The 17,764-nt window shown below is 37.4% G+C and overlaps 1 protein-coding gene across 1 annotated transcript in view; it reads right to left on the bottom strand.

Moving 5' to 3' along the window:
- The window catches only part of ARMC3 (armadillo repeat containing 3), a 90,950-nt gene extending 73,513 nt beyond the window's left edge, over positions 1-17,437 (bottom strand). Inside the window, exons 1-3 of the mRNA XM_059915298.1 lie at positions 17,369-17,437; positions 14,265-14,313; positions 5,459-5,576 (exon numbers count right to left, since the gene is read on the bottom strand). Of these exons, the coding sequence (XP_059771281.1) occupies positions 5,459-5,576; positions 14,265-14,312 (166 nt within the window). The 5' untranslated portion in view covers position 14,313; positions 17,369-17,437. The remainder of the gene's footprint in view (positions 1-5,458; positions 5,577-14,264; positions 14,314-17,368) is intronic.
- Between the last annotated feature and the right edge of the window lie 327 nt (positions 17,438-17,764).

A 17,764-nucleotide genomic window follows, 5' to 3' on the forward strand; every position in this document is an offset into this window, starting at 1 on the left:
GAATCAATAGAGAAATATTCCATCTTTTTCAATTTTCTAAAAGAGTTTGTGTATAACTGGTATTATTTCTTCCATAAGTGTATGGCAGAGTTCAGCAGTGAAAACATCTGGACCTAAAGTTTTCTTCGTGAGATTTTTAAATTACAGATTTCCATTTCTGTAATAGATAAGGGGCTATTCAGGCTATCTATTTTTCTTTAATGAGCTTTGAGAGTTTGTGTCTTAAAATGAATTTGCCCAATTTATCTAAGTTGTAGAATTTATTGGCATTAAATTGTTCATAACATTTAGATTATCCTTTTAATATCTATAGGAGCTGTAGTGATGCTATCATTCCTCATATCAATAATTTGTCTTCTCTCTTTTTATTTATCAACCTGGCTAGACATTTTCATTTCACTGCTTTTGTCCACTGTTTTTCTGTTTTCTGTTTCATTGATTTTTGCTCAGGTATATATTATATCCTTATTGCTAATGCCTGGGTTTAATTAGCTCTTGTTTTTCTATTTTCTTAAAGTGGAAGCTCAGGTCATTGATTTGAGAGACGTTCTTGTTTTCTAACAGGTGCAATAAATTTCTCTCTAAATACTCTTTTAGTAGCATCCTACAAATTTTTTTTTGTTCTGTTTTTGTTTTTGCCACACCATGTGGCATGTGGGATCTTAGTTCCCTGAGCAGGGATCGAACCTGCACCCCCTGCATTGGAAGAGCATTGTCTCAACCACTGGACCACCAGGGAAGTCCCCCTGCAAATTTTTATATGCTGTGTTCTCATTTTAATTTGGATTTTCCTTCTGATTTCTACTTTCACTCACAGGTTATTTATTTATTATTATTTTTTAAAATTTATTTATGTAATTTATTTATTTTTGGCTGTGTTGGGTCTTCGTTGCTGCACGCGGGCTTTCTCTAGCTGGGGTGAGCGGGGTTTACTCTTCATTGCAGTGCGCGGGCTTCTCATTGCGGTGGCTTCTCTTGTTGTGGAGCATGGGCTCTAGGCATGCGGGCTTCAGTAGTTGCGGCATGCGGGCTCAGTAGTTGTGGCGCACAGGCTTAGTTGCTCCACAGCATGTGGGATCTTCCTGGACCAGGGATCGAACCCATGTCCCCTGCATTGGCAGGCTGATTCTCAACCACTGCGCCACCAGGGAAGCTCCTACTCACGGGTTATTTAGAAGTGTGTTATTTGCTTTCTGACTATTTAGTGATTGTCCAGAGTTCTTTGTGTTATTGATTTTTAATTTAATTCTAATATGGAATAGCATATATTTTGTATGACTGGAATTCTTTTAAATTTATTAAGGCTTGTTTTATGGCCCAGAATATAATCCATTTTGATAAATGTACTGTATGCACTTGAAAAGAATGTATACTCTGCTGTTCTTGGAGTGTTCTATAAATATAAATTAGGTTAAATTAATTTATATTGCTGTTCAAATCTTCTATATCCTTACAGATTTACTGTCTACTGGTTCTTTCATTTATTGAGAGAAGAGTATCAAAATCCTCAGCTATAATTGTAGATGTCTATTTCTCCTTGCATTTCTAGCTTCATGTAATCTGAAAGTCTGATATTAAGTACATTAATTGTTTAGGATTTTTCGTAGCATCTTCATTAATTGACCCCTTTATTATTATTATAAAATGGCCATCTTTATCTCTGGTACCACTCTTTTTTTAGTCTATTTTTGTGATATTAATATAGCTACTTCAGCTTTCTTTTGATTAGTGCTAGCATAGGATATCCTTTTTCATCCTTTTACTTTCAAGTTATTTGTGTCATTATATTCTGCGTGCATTTCTTGAAGGCATCATGCAGTTTGGTCTTGCTTTTTTTCTAATAAAACACTCTCTCCCTGTTAATTGATGTATTCAGACCATTTACATTTAATTTGATTATTGATATGGTTAGGTTTAAATATACCATCTTGTTACTTATTTCTTATGTGTTTCATTGTTGTTTTTCTTTTCTTCATTTCTGCCTTCTTTGTATGAATTGAATTTTTTATGATTCCATTTTGTTCCTTTGTTGGCTTATTTGATATCATTGCTTTGTTATTTTTGTGGTTGCATTAGGATCTGTAGTATATGTCCTAGCACAGTCTTCTTTCAAGTGGTAGTATACTACTTCACATACAGTACACTTATAATAGTATACTTCCACTTTTCACCTTTCTACCTTGGTTCTGTTGTCATATAACTTACTTTTACATATGTTTCAGACTGCACAATATATGATTATTAGTTTTGTTTAAAATAACCAATTTGCCTTTTAAGTGATTTAAATATTAAGCAAAAAAAACCTTATATGTTACCATTTCTAGTGTTCTATATTTATTCTTTTGTGTAGATCCATATTTCCATCTGGTGCCATTTTCTTTCTGCCTGAAGGACCTAGTTAATATAATTAGTAGTGTGGTTTTGCTTGCAATGAACTATTTCAGCTTTTGAATGTTTGAAAAAGACTTTTTTTCACTTATGTTTTCGAAAGATATTTTTGAAGGGTGTAGAAATCTAGGTTGAAAGTTTTATTTTTGTTTTCCGGTACTTTTTTAATTTTTTTAACTTTTACTGTAATATAGTTGATTTACAATGTTGTGTTAGTTTCAGGTGCACAGAAAACTGATTCAGTTTAAAGATATTGCTCCACTGACTTCTTGCTTGCATCATTTGTGATAATAAATCTGTTGTCATCCTTATTTTTGTTCCTCTGAATGTAACATTTTTTTCCTCTGGATGCTTTTAAGATTTTCTCTTTATCAGTCTTTTCAAGAAATTTGATTATAATGTGCCTTGGTGTAGTTTTCTTCATATTCATTGTGCTTCAGTTTCTTTTAAGCTTCCTGTATCTGGGGGCTTAGAGTTTTCATCAAATTGGGGGAAATTTTAACAATTATTTTTTCAAATACTTATTCTGTTCCTCACTCCTTTATTCAGAGACTCAAGTTACACATACATTGGGTCAGTTTTGATTTACAAATTGATTTATATCCTCATTATGCATTGTATTTTCCTGCTTTTTGTCACACTTGGTAATTTTTTAACTGGGTGCCAGACATAGTGAATTTTACCTAGTTGGGCAATGGATATTGTTGTTACCTTGAAATTTGTTCTGGGACACAGTTATCTGGAGAAAGTTTGATCCTTTCGGGTTTGCTTTTAAAATATTTATTTGATAGTACTAGAACAGGGCTCAGTCTAGGCCTAATTATTTCTAACTATTGAGGCAAGACCCTTCTGTGTACTTGCACAGTTCTCCATGAATCTTGAGGTTTTGCAGTCTGGCTGATGCGAACAGGCACTACTTCTGACCCTGTGTGAGCGCTAGGCACTGTTACCTCTAAGCCTGTTGGGTGCTTTGTCTGACTTCAAGTAGTCCCCACACATATACATGTGGATCAAGCTGAACACTTGAGTGGGACCCTTTACAGAACTCCTGAGTTCTCTCTCTGTGCAACTCTTTCCTCTCTGTTACTCTTTCCTGAAAACTTGCTGCCTTCATCTTCCTGGATTTTCAGGTCTATCGTCTCAACTCAGAGAGTCCACCAGGCTCTGCACAGGTTACCCCTTCCTGGGCTATGGCCTGGAAACTCTCTGAAATCAATAAGCTGGGGCAATCAGAGGGCTAATTTCCTTTGTTTCCTGTTTCTCAATGGTCGCTGTCCTTCATGGCCTGACATTCAGTGTGTTGCCAACTCTTACTTCGTATATTTTTCTGTTTTCTTATTTGTTCTGGTAAGGAGGGTAAATCTGGCCCCTTACTTCATCTTGGCAAGAAGGCAAAGTCCCATCATTTAACTTAAGAAAATATTTCAGAAAATACTGCTAGTACTGAACATCGAACTTACAATATAAAAAGAGATGACATGCTATGACTCTGTGCTATAAAAGCATGATCCAATGTCTCCCTGAAATTTGACCCAGTATTCTACACAATCTACTCATGAACCATACCTTCCAGAACCACTCTGATTTTTATCAGAATTCCCAGTGAAGACTAGAGTGAGGTGATGGTGATGACTAGCTAGGTCAGTATTTTACCATTTGCTAATTGAATGATTTGTTGTTCTCTCATATAAGTCCCCCAAACAATGTTTTAAAGTACCATTTCTTTAAAATCAAATTGCTCCCATTTTAGTTTAAGAAGGTTTTGTTAAAAATACCAAGCTACACTAAACTCTTCAAATAATTTCAATGTTACATAGTATAATAAAAGTCTAATTTTATCACCACTTGGAATGAACTAAAATGTAACTGTCTCTTATGTTTGTAAATCCTCTATGAACAAGTCTTTCAATAGAATATAATTTGTAACATTTACAACATTTTAGTAAACTTTATATTTTACAACAGTTTTAGTTTTACAGAAAAATTTCAAAGATAATACAGATATTTCCCATGTGTCCCACACCCAGTTTCCCTGTTATTTTACATTTTACATTAGTAGGGACATTTGATGCAATTAATGAACCAGTAATGATATGTTATTACTAATGAAATTCCACAGTTTATTCAGATTTCCTTACTGTTAGTTTTTCTTTTTCTGTTCCAGCATCCTATCCAGGTCCCCCATGACATTTAGTCATTGTGTGTCCTTAGCTTCTGTTGGCTATGAGAGTTTCTCAGACTTTCCTTGTTTTTGATAGCTATGACAGTTTTGAGAGTACTGGTTAGGTAATTGGAGGATGTCCCTGAATTGGAATTTGTTTTATTTTTTAAAAAAATCATATTTAGACTGGGGCTATAGGTTTGGGGGAAAATAACATAGAAGTGCCATTTTCATTATGTCATGTCAAGGGCACTTATTATCAAATGAGTTATCTCTGTTGATGTTGATTTTGATCACCTGGCAGAGGTAGTGTTTGTCAGGTTTCTCTGCTACAAACTTACTCTTTTCCCCCTGTGTCCATCTTGCACTCTTTGGAAAGATGTCACTATGCACAGCCCCTAAAGAATAGGAAGTTGCATCCCACCTCCTCAAGGGCAGAGTATCTGCATAAATTGGGATTCTTCTGCATTGGAGATTGGTCTTTTCTCTCCCATTTATTTACTTATTCAATCGTTTATTTGTCTGTATAGACTTATGGATATTTATTTTCTTCTTTAATATAAATTATAGGGCTATAAATCTAATACTTTGTTTATTTTGTTGCTCAAATTATTCCAGCTTTGATCCTTAGGAGCTCTTTCAGCTCCTGTGACATTTACAGTTTTTTAAACTGCAATAAAGCCTTCAAAATGACTATTCTACCGATTGACTAAATTGCTCCTTAAGACTAGGTTAGGCACATAGGGAGATATATTACTTTCAGGTGATGCATTAAATGATATTCTGATTGTCTGAAAGAATTCATCAGACAGGAAGTAAGTTAAAGACTGGGGAGAAAAGTGCCCATTATGTAGCAAATATTTTTAAGAAACTAATGAACTAGAAAGATAAACTGAAAAAAATCCAAACCTTTTAAAGCAAATCTATAAATGGCCTCACATGCTTTAGCCAAAATTTCTTCTTCTGGAGAATTAAGCATTAACACCACGGTTGCTGCTTTTTTGCTTTCAATTGTTAATGGATCAAACTGAAATTCAAAGAGAAAAATATCAGAGCCACATGCGAGCTTTAAAAGCACATAAAACATGAGTGGTGTCTTGAAACTTAAAGAGAACATAATCTTACAAAAAGGATGTGGTCACTGCCCACAAAGTGCATTGTAAATTTTTTATTTAAAAACCATCACGGTTGTCAACGTTGGCGGCTTTGGAATTCCTGGAGTATGGAGGGAAGAGCAAAGTATTTTGGAATCCGGCAGGTGTAGTCTCTCATTTTAGCCATGGGGAATCAAACTAGTTACTTACGCTGTTAGAATTGCAGTTTCCTTCTCTGAATAATGGGTATAATAATACCTATTGCAAAGGATTAAGGAGCGGATTAGAGATCATGTATGTAAAGCACTTATTTAGCACATTGTCCGGCACATAATAGATGCTCATTAAATAACATTATGTTAGTATAATTCTTAGTCAATACACAAGAATCCTTGAGAACCTGTATGTATTAGATGCCCTGACAGTCTCAGTGATCAGTACTTGCTTTCTAACCACTACACCCTTTCTTGAAAAGCAGGAATTACATATGTGAAACAACTAAAAAGCAAAAGATAACAGCATATCACAAAATATAAAACTGGATAGGGCTTCCCTGGTGGCGCAGTGGTTGAGAATCTGCCTGCTAATGCAGGGGACACGGGTTCGAGCCCTGGTCTGGGAAGATCCCACATGCCACGGAGCAGCTGGGCCCGTGAGCCACAACTGCTGAGCCTGCGCGTCTGGAGCCTGTGCCCCGCAACGGGAGGGGCCGCGATAGTGAAAGGCCCGCGCACCGCGATGAAGAGCGGTCCCCGCACCGCGATGAAAGAGTGGCCCCCGCTTGCCGCAACTAGAGAAAGCCCTCGCACGAACCGAAGACCCAGCACAGCCAAAAATAAATAAATAAATAAATAAATAAAGTAGCTATAAAATTAAAAACAAAAAAAAACTGGATAAAATCTGGAACAGGGGAAAAGGTAATATAGTATAAAGAAAAAGTATAGGACTCTAAGAAGTCCTGTATCTTGCTGTGAGATCTTGAGAATTCATGTGGAGTTGAAATGAACAATAACAAATGCATGACCTCCCTGGGTTTTGTTTGGTCAAGGAGAAAACAAATTATTACACTATTTTTCTTCCATTTCCAGAGACCATGGAGGAGGAGGTTCTGCTTATGTTAAAGGAAAAAAATTTGAATTTCAAAGCTTTACCTGGTTCTTTGTGTTGGCCCTTTCTAAATGCATATCTTAATGTGTTTTGAGATATAGCAAAAATTGATGTTCAGTTTTGGGTAGAGGATGGAGAGATAGATTATTCTGAATAAGGAGATATAATTGTGTGAGGTTAAAAGAGTGAAAACAGAGAAGATGGCAGTAAGCAATGACCCGAAAGGACGTGGCTGGGATAAAAATACCTCTTGGAGGGAAAATGGCTGTTGGATTTTAGGACAGCATTATCTAACATCCAAATTGAAGCTGTTGTTTGTGCATGTCTAGCTCTGTAGTGGAAGCTGAAAGAGTTATCAAAGCCTCAAGCCTCTTAGATTCTTTTTGGGAGACAAATCTTCAGTAAAAGTCTGCCATATGCACCAGGCTTGCGGCACTTACGGGTTCCAGTGACATGAACCAGTGGGAAAAAATGGCCTCTAGCAGAGCCTAGAGCAATGGCTAGGATGCTGTCTGCAACACTGACCAGGAGAGCATAAGGGCCTGGAAATCCAGAGAAATTTTAAGGAAGAACTTCTAAAAGTGCCCGGTGATTGAGGCTTGAGAAACATCTTAGATAGGCATTAAGGGGTAGCCCCAGAATGCCAGAGCACTTGGAGTCATCACTAGCTCACTAACCACGTCTTTTTTAATCTGAAAAATTAGGGAGTTGGATTATGTCTCTCAGATCTCTTCCAGATATAAAATTCTAGGATTCTATGAAGTACAAAAACATATGACAGAGATGATAAATGTTGTGATGCGGAAGGGGGAGTTAATTTGAACTGGGATAAATGGAGAAAAGTCCGCGGTGGTGGTAGAATTTTAGATGCGATTTGAAGAATGGATACAATGGGGTAGGCTGAGATAAGGAGGAAGGATATTCAAATGGGGAAAATGACACCAGGAAGGTTTAAAATGGGAATGAATGCTGCATTTATGGTGTGTAAAATAGGAGTTTGACTGAATAGAAAATATGAAATAGGAAGCAGAAATATTACTGAAAAATAAGGAAAGATGAGGCCTCAGCAAGTGACCTAGACCTTCCCTTCACCAGCCCTCGAGGATAATCAACAAAGTTCAGAGGAAAGGATTGTGACTCTAGAAATTTATACCTTGCTAAGTTATCATTCATACGTGAAAAAGACATGTTCAGGCATTCACAAACTCAACAAGTATACCAACTGTACACGTAAACAAATTACTTGGCAAATACTTCAGCCAAGATTGGGGAGGACAAAATATAAACACAGTAGTGGTGGATCAATAAATTGATAAATTGATATTTAAACTGGATGATAATGATGGTCTGAATCACAGTGTAATTCTTAAGAAGGGATTTCTGAAGTAATGACATAATAAGAAAAAAAAGTTAATAATGATTTGGAATTAAAATTCTAGATTTTTTCAACAAAACTCAGGTAAAATTTCATTGATCTTATCATTACCTGAATTACATTATTTGTTAATTGACTGTTTGCCCCACTAGAATGTAAATTGCCTTGAGGCCTGATCTGTATGCCCAGGATGTAAAGGAATACTTGCATATGGTATGTACTCAATATTTGTCCAGTAAATGAATGACTTTCTTCAGACAAAAGATTATGTTATTTCTCTATCTTCACTACCTAGAACAACACCCAGTATATGGAAATCCTCAATAATGTCTATAAAGGAATCCTTATAATGTCTATAAAGGAATATATTAAAGTGCCTCTGGAAACTTCTTTTTTTATACATGTGGCCTTGAAGTGCCTTAACTGTTGTACTGTCTGTTGATGCCAGAAAAGAAGATTCCAAATCTGAGGTTCACGGAGCCATCAGTGGGCTCCAGGGACAGCTTGTCTCTCTGAAATTGTGTGCAGAACTTTTGGTGTGCATTCTACAGGGAGAGAGTCCACAGTCACCATCCTACCCTCGTAAGGCCCCCGACCCACCACCAAACCCTTGAGAATCAAAGCCTTAGATCACCTTTTCCACTTAAGTCAGTTTCCCTAGCATCCTGGCTGGTTACCTTTCCTTCCATTTTAGAACTTCCACTTCAGAGACCTCTGATATTTCAGTATTTTTAAAGCTGATTTTACGAGCACGTGAATGAGTAAACTATGTTGAAGCGTAGATTTGTCGTGATCTCCACAGAATGGCTACAATTCTCAAAGGAGCAGGGTAGGTGGAAATACATTTAAATATCTTTTAATGCTCCTTCAGTGGTTCAGAAAATGTTTCGGTATTTTGCCATATCTTCTGGTCATCCTTAAGAAAAAGGTGATGGGGGTACAAGAAGCTTAAGAGGAAGTTTGAGACCGTGAGAGTTACCACTGTAAGAGCTGTCAAAGGAGGAGAAATACCAGTGTTTGGCAGACAGTGGAGAAACTTGGCATGACATGTGTTTCTCCTACAGAGCCTACGGCATTATAGTAATTTTTCATTAAAAAGGGCGCCGAGAATAAAATGATAGCTATAAAAGAATGCCACATGACTAAATATATAATCCTGTGCTGTAATTACAGATTCCATTTGCTTTCCCATGAAGAACTCATAGTCAGTCACCAACAAGCTGGTTGTGAAATTATAATTTCGTGCTCTGTACTGAATAAATGATGAACCAAAATTATTTACAAAGAGAATGAAGGAAAGGGGAAGCATTTTGGCTAAGCTTTGAGTTTTAAACCCAGTCAATTAGAGAAGCCATATACGTGTAGAGATGCTTTTCTACCTCTGTTAAGGAAATAAGACTATTTAGGATAAGGCTGCCCAACAGAACTGCAACGATGAAATGTTCTGATCCTGCATCGTCCAATCTGGCGGCACAAGCCCACGTGGCTCCTGAGCACTTGAAGTGTAACTGTAACTGATGAGACTGAGGAACTGAATTCTTCATTTTATTTTTTGTTGTTGATTTTAATTAATACAATTTTAGTTATTTTAAATGTAAATAACCACATGTGGCCAGTGGCTACTGTATTAGACAGCACAAGTCTAAAAGAACATACAATTATAAAGCTGAACTCAGTGAAAAGAGATAAATCATGAGAGTTGAGTGATTTTTATGCTGCCGGTAAGTGCAAATAAAAGGCTTTTTTGATTTCTGTTGGAATGTGTTTACCAAGTCAGTGGTCTCCGATCACGAGGAGCCAATTGCACAGGAAAAGGGAGACAGATAAACAGAAGGAAGTAGACTGCACCACTCGAGCATGAACTTTTAGTACAGACTCTCTAGACATCACTTAAAATCTGCAAAAGGGTAAAGGTTAAAATGAAAACCGCTAAAATGGCCTTTCATTTGCTTTACAACCTGAATCAAAATAGCAAATCTTTAGAGCAAGGTGAGCAAGCCGATATTTATTTATACAGTTTTGTATATGTAGGTTATTTATACATACATCTGTGATGAGGGAGAAAGATAGGAAAATAAAGTCCCTAAGAGGCTTCATTCCTAGAAAAAAAGTCTATGGCAGTTTTGGCAGTCTATGACAGAGTTAGAGGTTGAGTTCTGAGGCTGATGAAAAGGGTCCAGAAAAACAAGACCCTGGGGACATCCCACTCGTCCAGGGAACTGGGTTTGGTTGTCCAGGTGAGGGAGCAGTTTCCACTATTGCCCGTTCCTCTGGTTCAACACCCACCATGCTTGGTTCCCTGTATGCACCTAACAGGAAGGCGTTGACCCATTAACATAAATGTTCAGTTGACTTGATACTTAACCACTAAGATTCCAAGGCCAAATCATAGTCTCTTGTGAGTTTAAATACTGTGGATTTACCCACTAAAGTTCAACTGCCTCTGAAACATAAGAGAATAAAATTTCTGTGCTCTTAAACTCGAAGACCTGACCATGAATCGTGATGGCTGTGCTCTAGGCCTCTGGGAACTTCAGTGGCCGGATGGGCTCTCACAGCTGATACCCCTGCCTCCTTGGACACTTCACGCAAACTTCAACAGTTTTGTACAATGATGGACAGCACCCTCAACTACATCATTAATAATTACATTTACTAAGTTCTTATCTAATGCCTGGCACTGTTCTAAGCATCTTTTACTTCTCTAACCTTGCCCCACTGCTGTGAGTGGGTATGCAGTGGACATGATTACATCCTCATTGGGGAATACCGAGGTTAGGAGATTTGCCCCAGATCACAGATGGTGGGTGATGAGGTGAGGATTCAGACTCTGACAGTATAACCCTGGAGCCCATACTCAGTAACCGAATATCATGCCTTATACCAAACATTGCCTACTAACGTTGTTTCTGTTAATAATTCTTTCGTGCAATCAGTCCACAGAAAAAGTCTGCCTTTTGTTAAAGCATCACAAACAACCTTTCAGACAGACTTGGAAATAATTTGGGAAAGCATAATATAGTTGTGTTGGTTATTCAAGCCATATCTTCCCCCCATTCAGGCATCTTTTTAGCTAGTGTCCTCCTTTATGAGAAGAAACGGAGAGCAATAAACCATAAATGCACATATCAGTGTATGCTTTGACAATGAGAATACTAACAAAAGCAAAGGGAGCATTTTGTTTTAACCTTATCACCAAACACTCTTTTTTTTTGTCCCCGTTAACTCTTTTTTTCTGTCCCCGTTACGCATTTTAACCAGTAGACGAAAGACTAATAAAAATAAAAATCTTTGGAAACAATGTTTTAGGAGATATATATGGCAAATTGCCATGACTTGACACAGAAAAGGTTATTTTCTCAAGCAGTTATATGTCCCTCTTTTAAATCTGGTTTTTATTTCTAATGTGTACAACAAACCTTTCACAGACTTTGAAGAGGTATACCTCGGAACAAATTCCAAGTTCAGATAGTTTAAACTGTGCTATAGTGTTTTGAAGTATTAGAATTTATAAGACAGAACAGCAGTTAGATACTTTAATACTACTCTATCAGCTTTATTAACATAAAATCAGAGTAGGGGAAGGTTGGAAGGATCCTCGGGATTGTCAGAGAGCAACGGTCACTGTTACACATGCCTTTGGCTGCCCTCAAGACTGCTGTGACCCAAGGAATCAAAAGCTAGATTTTTGTTAACTTGAGGATCGGAATTGTTTCTCAGTCCTTGATTGTGCTCCTCAAGGACTGGAGTACAGAGGACAACACCAGCAAGACATTATAAAGTTATGGAGCGTGTATTAGACAAATGTATCTATTGTTTAATAGTTCCTTAATTCTAATTTTAATCAGAAAGTGTTTGTCGTCAAGTACTGTGTGCATGACTCCACTTTCTGGTAGTAATAGGATGTCAATGATGCTATTCTGCAGCAAAAAGAAGGGTAATGCAAATAAGATGCAATGAAAAATTAAGAGAATTTAGAACATTTTAGGAGTATATCCAAAGGAGAGCAGCCAGACTGATGAACTGTATCAGGAGACCACAGTGACCTTCTCTGCAAAGCTTTCCTAGACCTGGACAGACAGGTCTTCTGTAGCCTCTGTTTCCAGCTGCATTGAAGGATCATACAGGAGTTATATAGGGATGTGTGTGTGTGTGTGTGTGTGTGTGTGTGTGTGTGTAGCAGAATCTAAAGGATTCACAAGACAACAGGTCTTATTTACTGAGTGTTTTCTATGTGCTAGGCACTGTGAACTTCATGTACTCTCATTGTAATCGATAGAACAACCAAAATGACTTGGACATGACAATTCTCATTGAAGAGATTAAAAAAAAAAGCTGAAATAACTTGGCCAAATTTGGCAACTTCACCAAAATAACAGTTTATGAGAGGCAGAGCTGGGACAGAGGTCATATTTGTAACCACAGTGTTCCAGTGTTGTCGGGAAGATTCCTGCACTAACCTCAGTTTCTTTCAAACAGTAAAATCCTGCGAGTCTTTTGACTATACACAATTTTTTCTCATTCACATTTTATTTGAAGACAACCACACCAAATGTCTGTTTCAAAATAAGTTTTTAAATTGAAAATTGAGGACATTTTCTATTTTTAACATAATCAGTAGTTCATAAACTTTAAAGAGAGACAATAAAACCCTGCTTTAATTTTTTATCATAGCTTTTTTTTTTGTAATTAGAATAGGTTCTGTATCTCCACTTTCTGTAGAACAACTACAGTTCAAGAATAGTAGTTTCTTATAAACTGATTAACTCAGTATCCCAGTAAGCATAGCAGAAACCAAAAATTGGTGAGTTTCCATTTTTTTCAGATGGGTTCTTTTTCTTTTTTTACATCTTTATTGGAGGATAATTGCTTTACAATGTTGTGTTAGTTTCTGCTGTACAAAAAGGTGAATCAGCTATATGTATACATATATTCCCATATCTCCTCCCTCTTGCGTCGCCCTCCCTCCCTCCCTATCCCACCCCTCTAGGTGGTCACAAAGCACCGAGCTCATCTCCCTGTGCTATGCAGCAGCTTCCCACTAGCTATCTATTTTACATCTGGTAGTGTATATATGTCAGTGCTACTCTCTCACTTCGTCCCAGCTTCCCCTTCCCCCCCATGTCCTCAAGTCTGTTCTCTACGTCTGCATCTTTATTCCTGCCCTGCCACCAGGTTCATCAGTGCCATTTTTTTAGATTCCATATATATGCATTAGCATACGGTATTTGTTATTCTCTTTCTGACTTACCTCACTCTGTATGACAGACTCTAGGTCCATCCACCTCACTACAAATAACTCAATTTATTTTCTCTTTATGTCATAGCTTTTTAATTCATATATTGTGATCATATTCCCATGCTATCAAATATTCAGTGACATCATTTTATCAAAATGGAATAATTTATTTAACTAAGTTTTTATTATAAAACATTTTTGTTACTTCTAATTGTTTACTTCTATAATCACTACCGCTATGGAAATAATTTTTTGTATGATCCATGCTTATTTACCATGACCACTTTAAATTATTTTACAACTTCTAAGATCACCTTGTCCCAAATGACCAACCTATTGGACATTGTTGAACCCTGCTTTTAAAAGGGAGAGACAAGGTTTTGTGTTGTGGGGAATGCATTATTCAAGCACTGGAAAGAGAAAAAGGTGATGAACACAGATTTTTCTCTCCATAGAATTGGAAAATACAGGACTTCCAATATCCAAATAGTCATCTTAAGACAACCTCACATACATACTTAATAGCTATAGCATAACTTCCAGTCATTTTTTAAAATTCATTTGGATAATTAACATTAATGAGAGACTGGCAAATGTAAATTTAAAGTATTTGAAAGAACAAACCAAAACTATTTGTTCATTAACTAGGCTTATAAACATGCCATCCACATACTGGAAAAGCTAATAATTACTCTCTAATTGTGCTAATCAGGTAATGACAATGTTGTAAATGTTTGTTTACATAATGTTAGATTTCTCTGACTAATCTTATCATTAGTCAGACTTTGGACTTCTGCCACCATGCACTCATGTATATAGTGGTACATGCCAAACTGTTTCAACAGTTTATTTTTAAAACTGGTTGTTAACATGCTGCTAGTATTCAAATCAGAAACTTACCACATCCTTGGGAGGGGGCTCTGGTTCCTTCTTTATCTTTTTACCCATCCTGGAAAAAGATGCCACAAATGGTTAAAATGTCATTTGTACATTGTATATGTACAAATCTCTCAGTTACCTGCATTCCTAGGAGGAGATGTACTTCGTCCTCTAAATTTTACCTAAAAAGAAACTGGGCAATACACGTAGAAATTATTGCACATATACAAATATGTTACCTACATCCCAAACGTCACAATTTTAAAGGAACTTATTGATAAGATTGTTGGGCATTAGTCCTGGCTTCCAGTTTGGAAAGAAGGAGAATACATTAATGACATAAATTTTACTTACATAACAGGTAATGGTTTACCATGCTTATAGCTCACTTGTGTAGGGCTTGGGAGACCAAATCTAAATTACTTTTGAGATCTGCAGGAATGTTCTGCCACAAAGGGAGGGATTTTTGTCTGCTTTCTTGCACTGATGTATCCCAAGCACCTAGAACAGTGTCTGGTACATACTGGGCATTTGACATTTATAAAAATCATTAACTCTGTTGTTCCTGGGGGTAATTATTTTCTGAATGATATCCAAGATCTACCAAGACCAAGTGAACATATGTGTCATTTTCCCAGATAAAAAAATGTTTTCTCTAATGTATTCCATAGCTCAATAAAAAAGTAATTGAGAATCTCAAAAGATGTATTCTAGGGAAATTGGGGTTACTAACTCCACCTGGGTACAGAGAACTTTCCAAGATGCTGGTGACTGTTAAAATAACCCTAGAAATCTTTCATGTTTTCTCCAATGAGAGTTTGTGGGGTTATGTTTGGTATTAGGGCAATCTCAGATGGTATATTCTAGTCTCAAGGGAATTACTATAGTCTCAAGAAAATTTTGGGAAGTAGGAAATCTTTGGAGAGAATCTACAATGTCAGGGTTAGTTCAGATGGCTTGCCAAGGGACAAAAGCAACTCCAAGAATTGATCACATAAGTTAAAAAGCCACATGTTCATAGAAACTCATAGTGACTTCTGAAAGACATCTATTCCAGGTCCCTAACTTCAAGTCACATAAATTTCAAGACCCTTGAGGGCCTGGGCAAGCTGATGCTGTGCACTACCTCATGCTATACCTAATATGTTAAAACATTAAAATACACCCACATCCCCTGTTAAATATAATTTTCATCATAAAAAAGATTTGAAATTTTGCATTTGAAATGACTCATCAGTTTGTACACCTGGAAGTTCTTGCAAAATAAGAAAATTGTTTTCAAATGTAATTTTAATATTAATAAAACACTTAATATTAATTTTTGAATTTTCTTTTCATATTTTAGACCAAATGCTTTTTTTCAGATCCCAAATATCTTTCTTTCACAGATACTTGAAAAGCACAGAGATCCTAGACTTTGTGCCTATAATGTTTCAGGCAGACACACAGACTATTCTGGACAGATGAAAATCTGACCTATGATTTCTCTAGGAAAAAGAGATTTCACAGCTCTTTATAACCAATTCCAAGATATAGCAGCCTTTGCTTTACAAAAGAATTCCTTATGAATAACATTCAAGAAGCAAGTAAATTACACCCGTAGAAAGTTACTTGAAGTCATCTGATTTTCACTCAGGAACTTATTTTTCCCATTTCAGGATAGTGGTTTTGAGTAATTGCATACTGAAAAATACAGAGGCTGGAATAGCCTAAACATACAGGATTACAGAGATGGAACTGGTCCTTGGCAATATGGTGAAGTAGGAAGCATTTCGTTTGTTTTTTTTATTACCATATTGGATATAACAGTTTAATAAGGGAGAAAATACACAGTTGACATAGTCCAGGGGCAGTGAACCCCAGAGATGACCCTAAGGTTTTTTTTTAATTTGTAAGTTAAACATTTCACTTAAAATCAACGTGATACAACTAAATTACCTTATTTTATTCTTTAAAGACTCTTTTCCCTTTAAAGCTACAGAGACGTCAAATTAAGAAAATAAATCTCTTTGACTTTTTGAAGCAAACTAAATTTGTTTTCCTTGACTGTTTTACCACCTGCCCATTGATTTTTTTTATTGTGCTAAAATATACATCACATAAAATTTACCATTTTAACCATTTTTAAGTGTATAATTCTGTGTCTACTGTTCACTTATAAAGGTATAACATTTCATTACAGAGAATTTGGAAAACAAGGAAGGGAATATGGAATTTTAAAAAATCACTCAGAAATAAGTTCAGGGAGATCAGCACTATTTGGATATAGCTCATGTTTTGTGTATTTTCTATAGTGATTTTACCATCTTACCTGGATTTCTATCTGCTATTCTCAACTTCCCTTCCTGGGACCATTTTCTTACTAAATTCTTAAACTAATGGACAAGTTCATGAAATCTCATTCTCCATTTATTGCTTCAATCATCATTAGTGGATCAGCATGTCATTTAAAATAATATTTTAAAATCCACCATCTAGCCAGTCCCCTGTTGTTGAGCATTTGTTTCCAGTTTTCTGGAATTATGGACAAGGTTGCAAATGAACATCCTTAGACAATAGAATTTTCATCTACATCTGCAACTCTTTCTTTAGGAGAAATCCCTAGTAGTAAAATAACTGGGTGAAAAGGTATGAACTTCACGGCATTGGACATGAAAACAAATCTGCTTTGAATATGCATCTTCTTGGTTACTGGAAAGGAGTCACATTTTTTCACGAATTTATTGATCTTTTTTGTGAATTTTCAGCCTATGCGATCTTAAACATTTTCTAACGAGATTTATTTTGAGGAGAAGGGCTAGAGCAATTGGGGACCCACTTTTTGAGTTGCTCAGAGTCAAGTAACGGAATCTTAGACCCTCAGATCCTCACTCTGGGCCTCAGTTTTGTCCCCTATTTGTTAGATAGGAGGCGGCCGGCACGCTTATGAAATCCACGGGAACCACAGCCTAACACTGCGGGCGTAAGGCAGGGACCCAGAGGTCCTTAGAAGGTGTTCCCTCAGTTGCCCCAGATGCCCCCCACACGCGGGGCACTATCTCCTTCCCCAAAGTTTGCTGGGGCCTCTACCCTGGGCCTCTCTTCAAACCGCAGGGGTAGAGGTGCAGCCGCCCTCCCGCCTTTACCTGCAGGGAGATCCCGCCGGGCAGCGGCTTCTCAGACCTGGCCAGCTGCACCGGCTGCAGCCAGCTTGCGTCTCTAGTCCACTGTTGTGCCTGGTTGCTAGGCGACAGCGGGCCGCGCCTGCGCAATCCGCGCCCGCGTGCGCCTCGGCCGTGGAAGCGCGCGCTCGGCTTCCCGAGGCGCCCCTTTCCCCTTCGCGAGTAGAGGTAGGTACCTGAGGAGCTGTGTGCGCCCAATGTTCCTGAGTCCCGGGCTTCGGGGCAGGATAGACACTGGGAATCCTCTCCTTCCAGTTGTTGAGGGCCAGCCCTAGTGACAAGTGTAAATCGGGAGACAGGGCCGCCTCAGCAGCTGGCCAGAGGACTGGCTATGGTTTCACATACTCTGAGGTGCGGGTG

The sequence above is a fragment of the Balaenoptera ricei genome, chromosome 2, assembly GCF_028023285.1.
Source record: "Balaenoptera ricei isolate mBalRic1 chromosome 2, mBalRic1.hap2, whole genome shotgun sequence".
In the NCBI taxonomy this organism is placed as follows: Eukaryota; Metazoa; Chordata; class Mammalia; order Artiodactyla; family Balaenopteridae; genus Balaenoptera; species Balaenoptera ricei.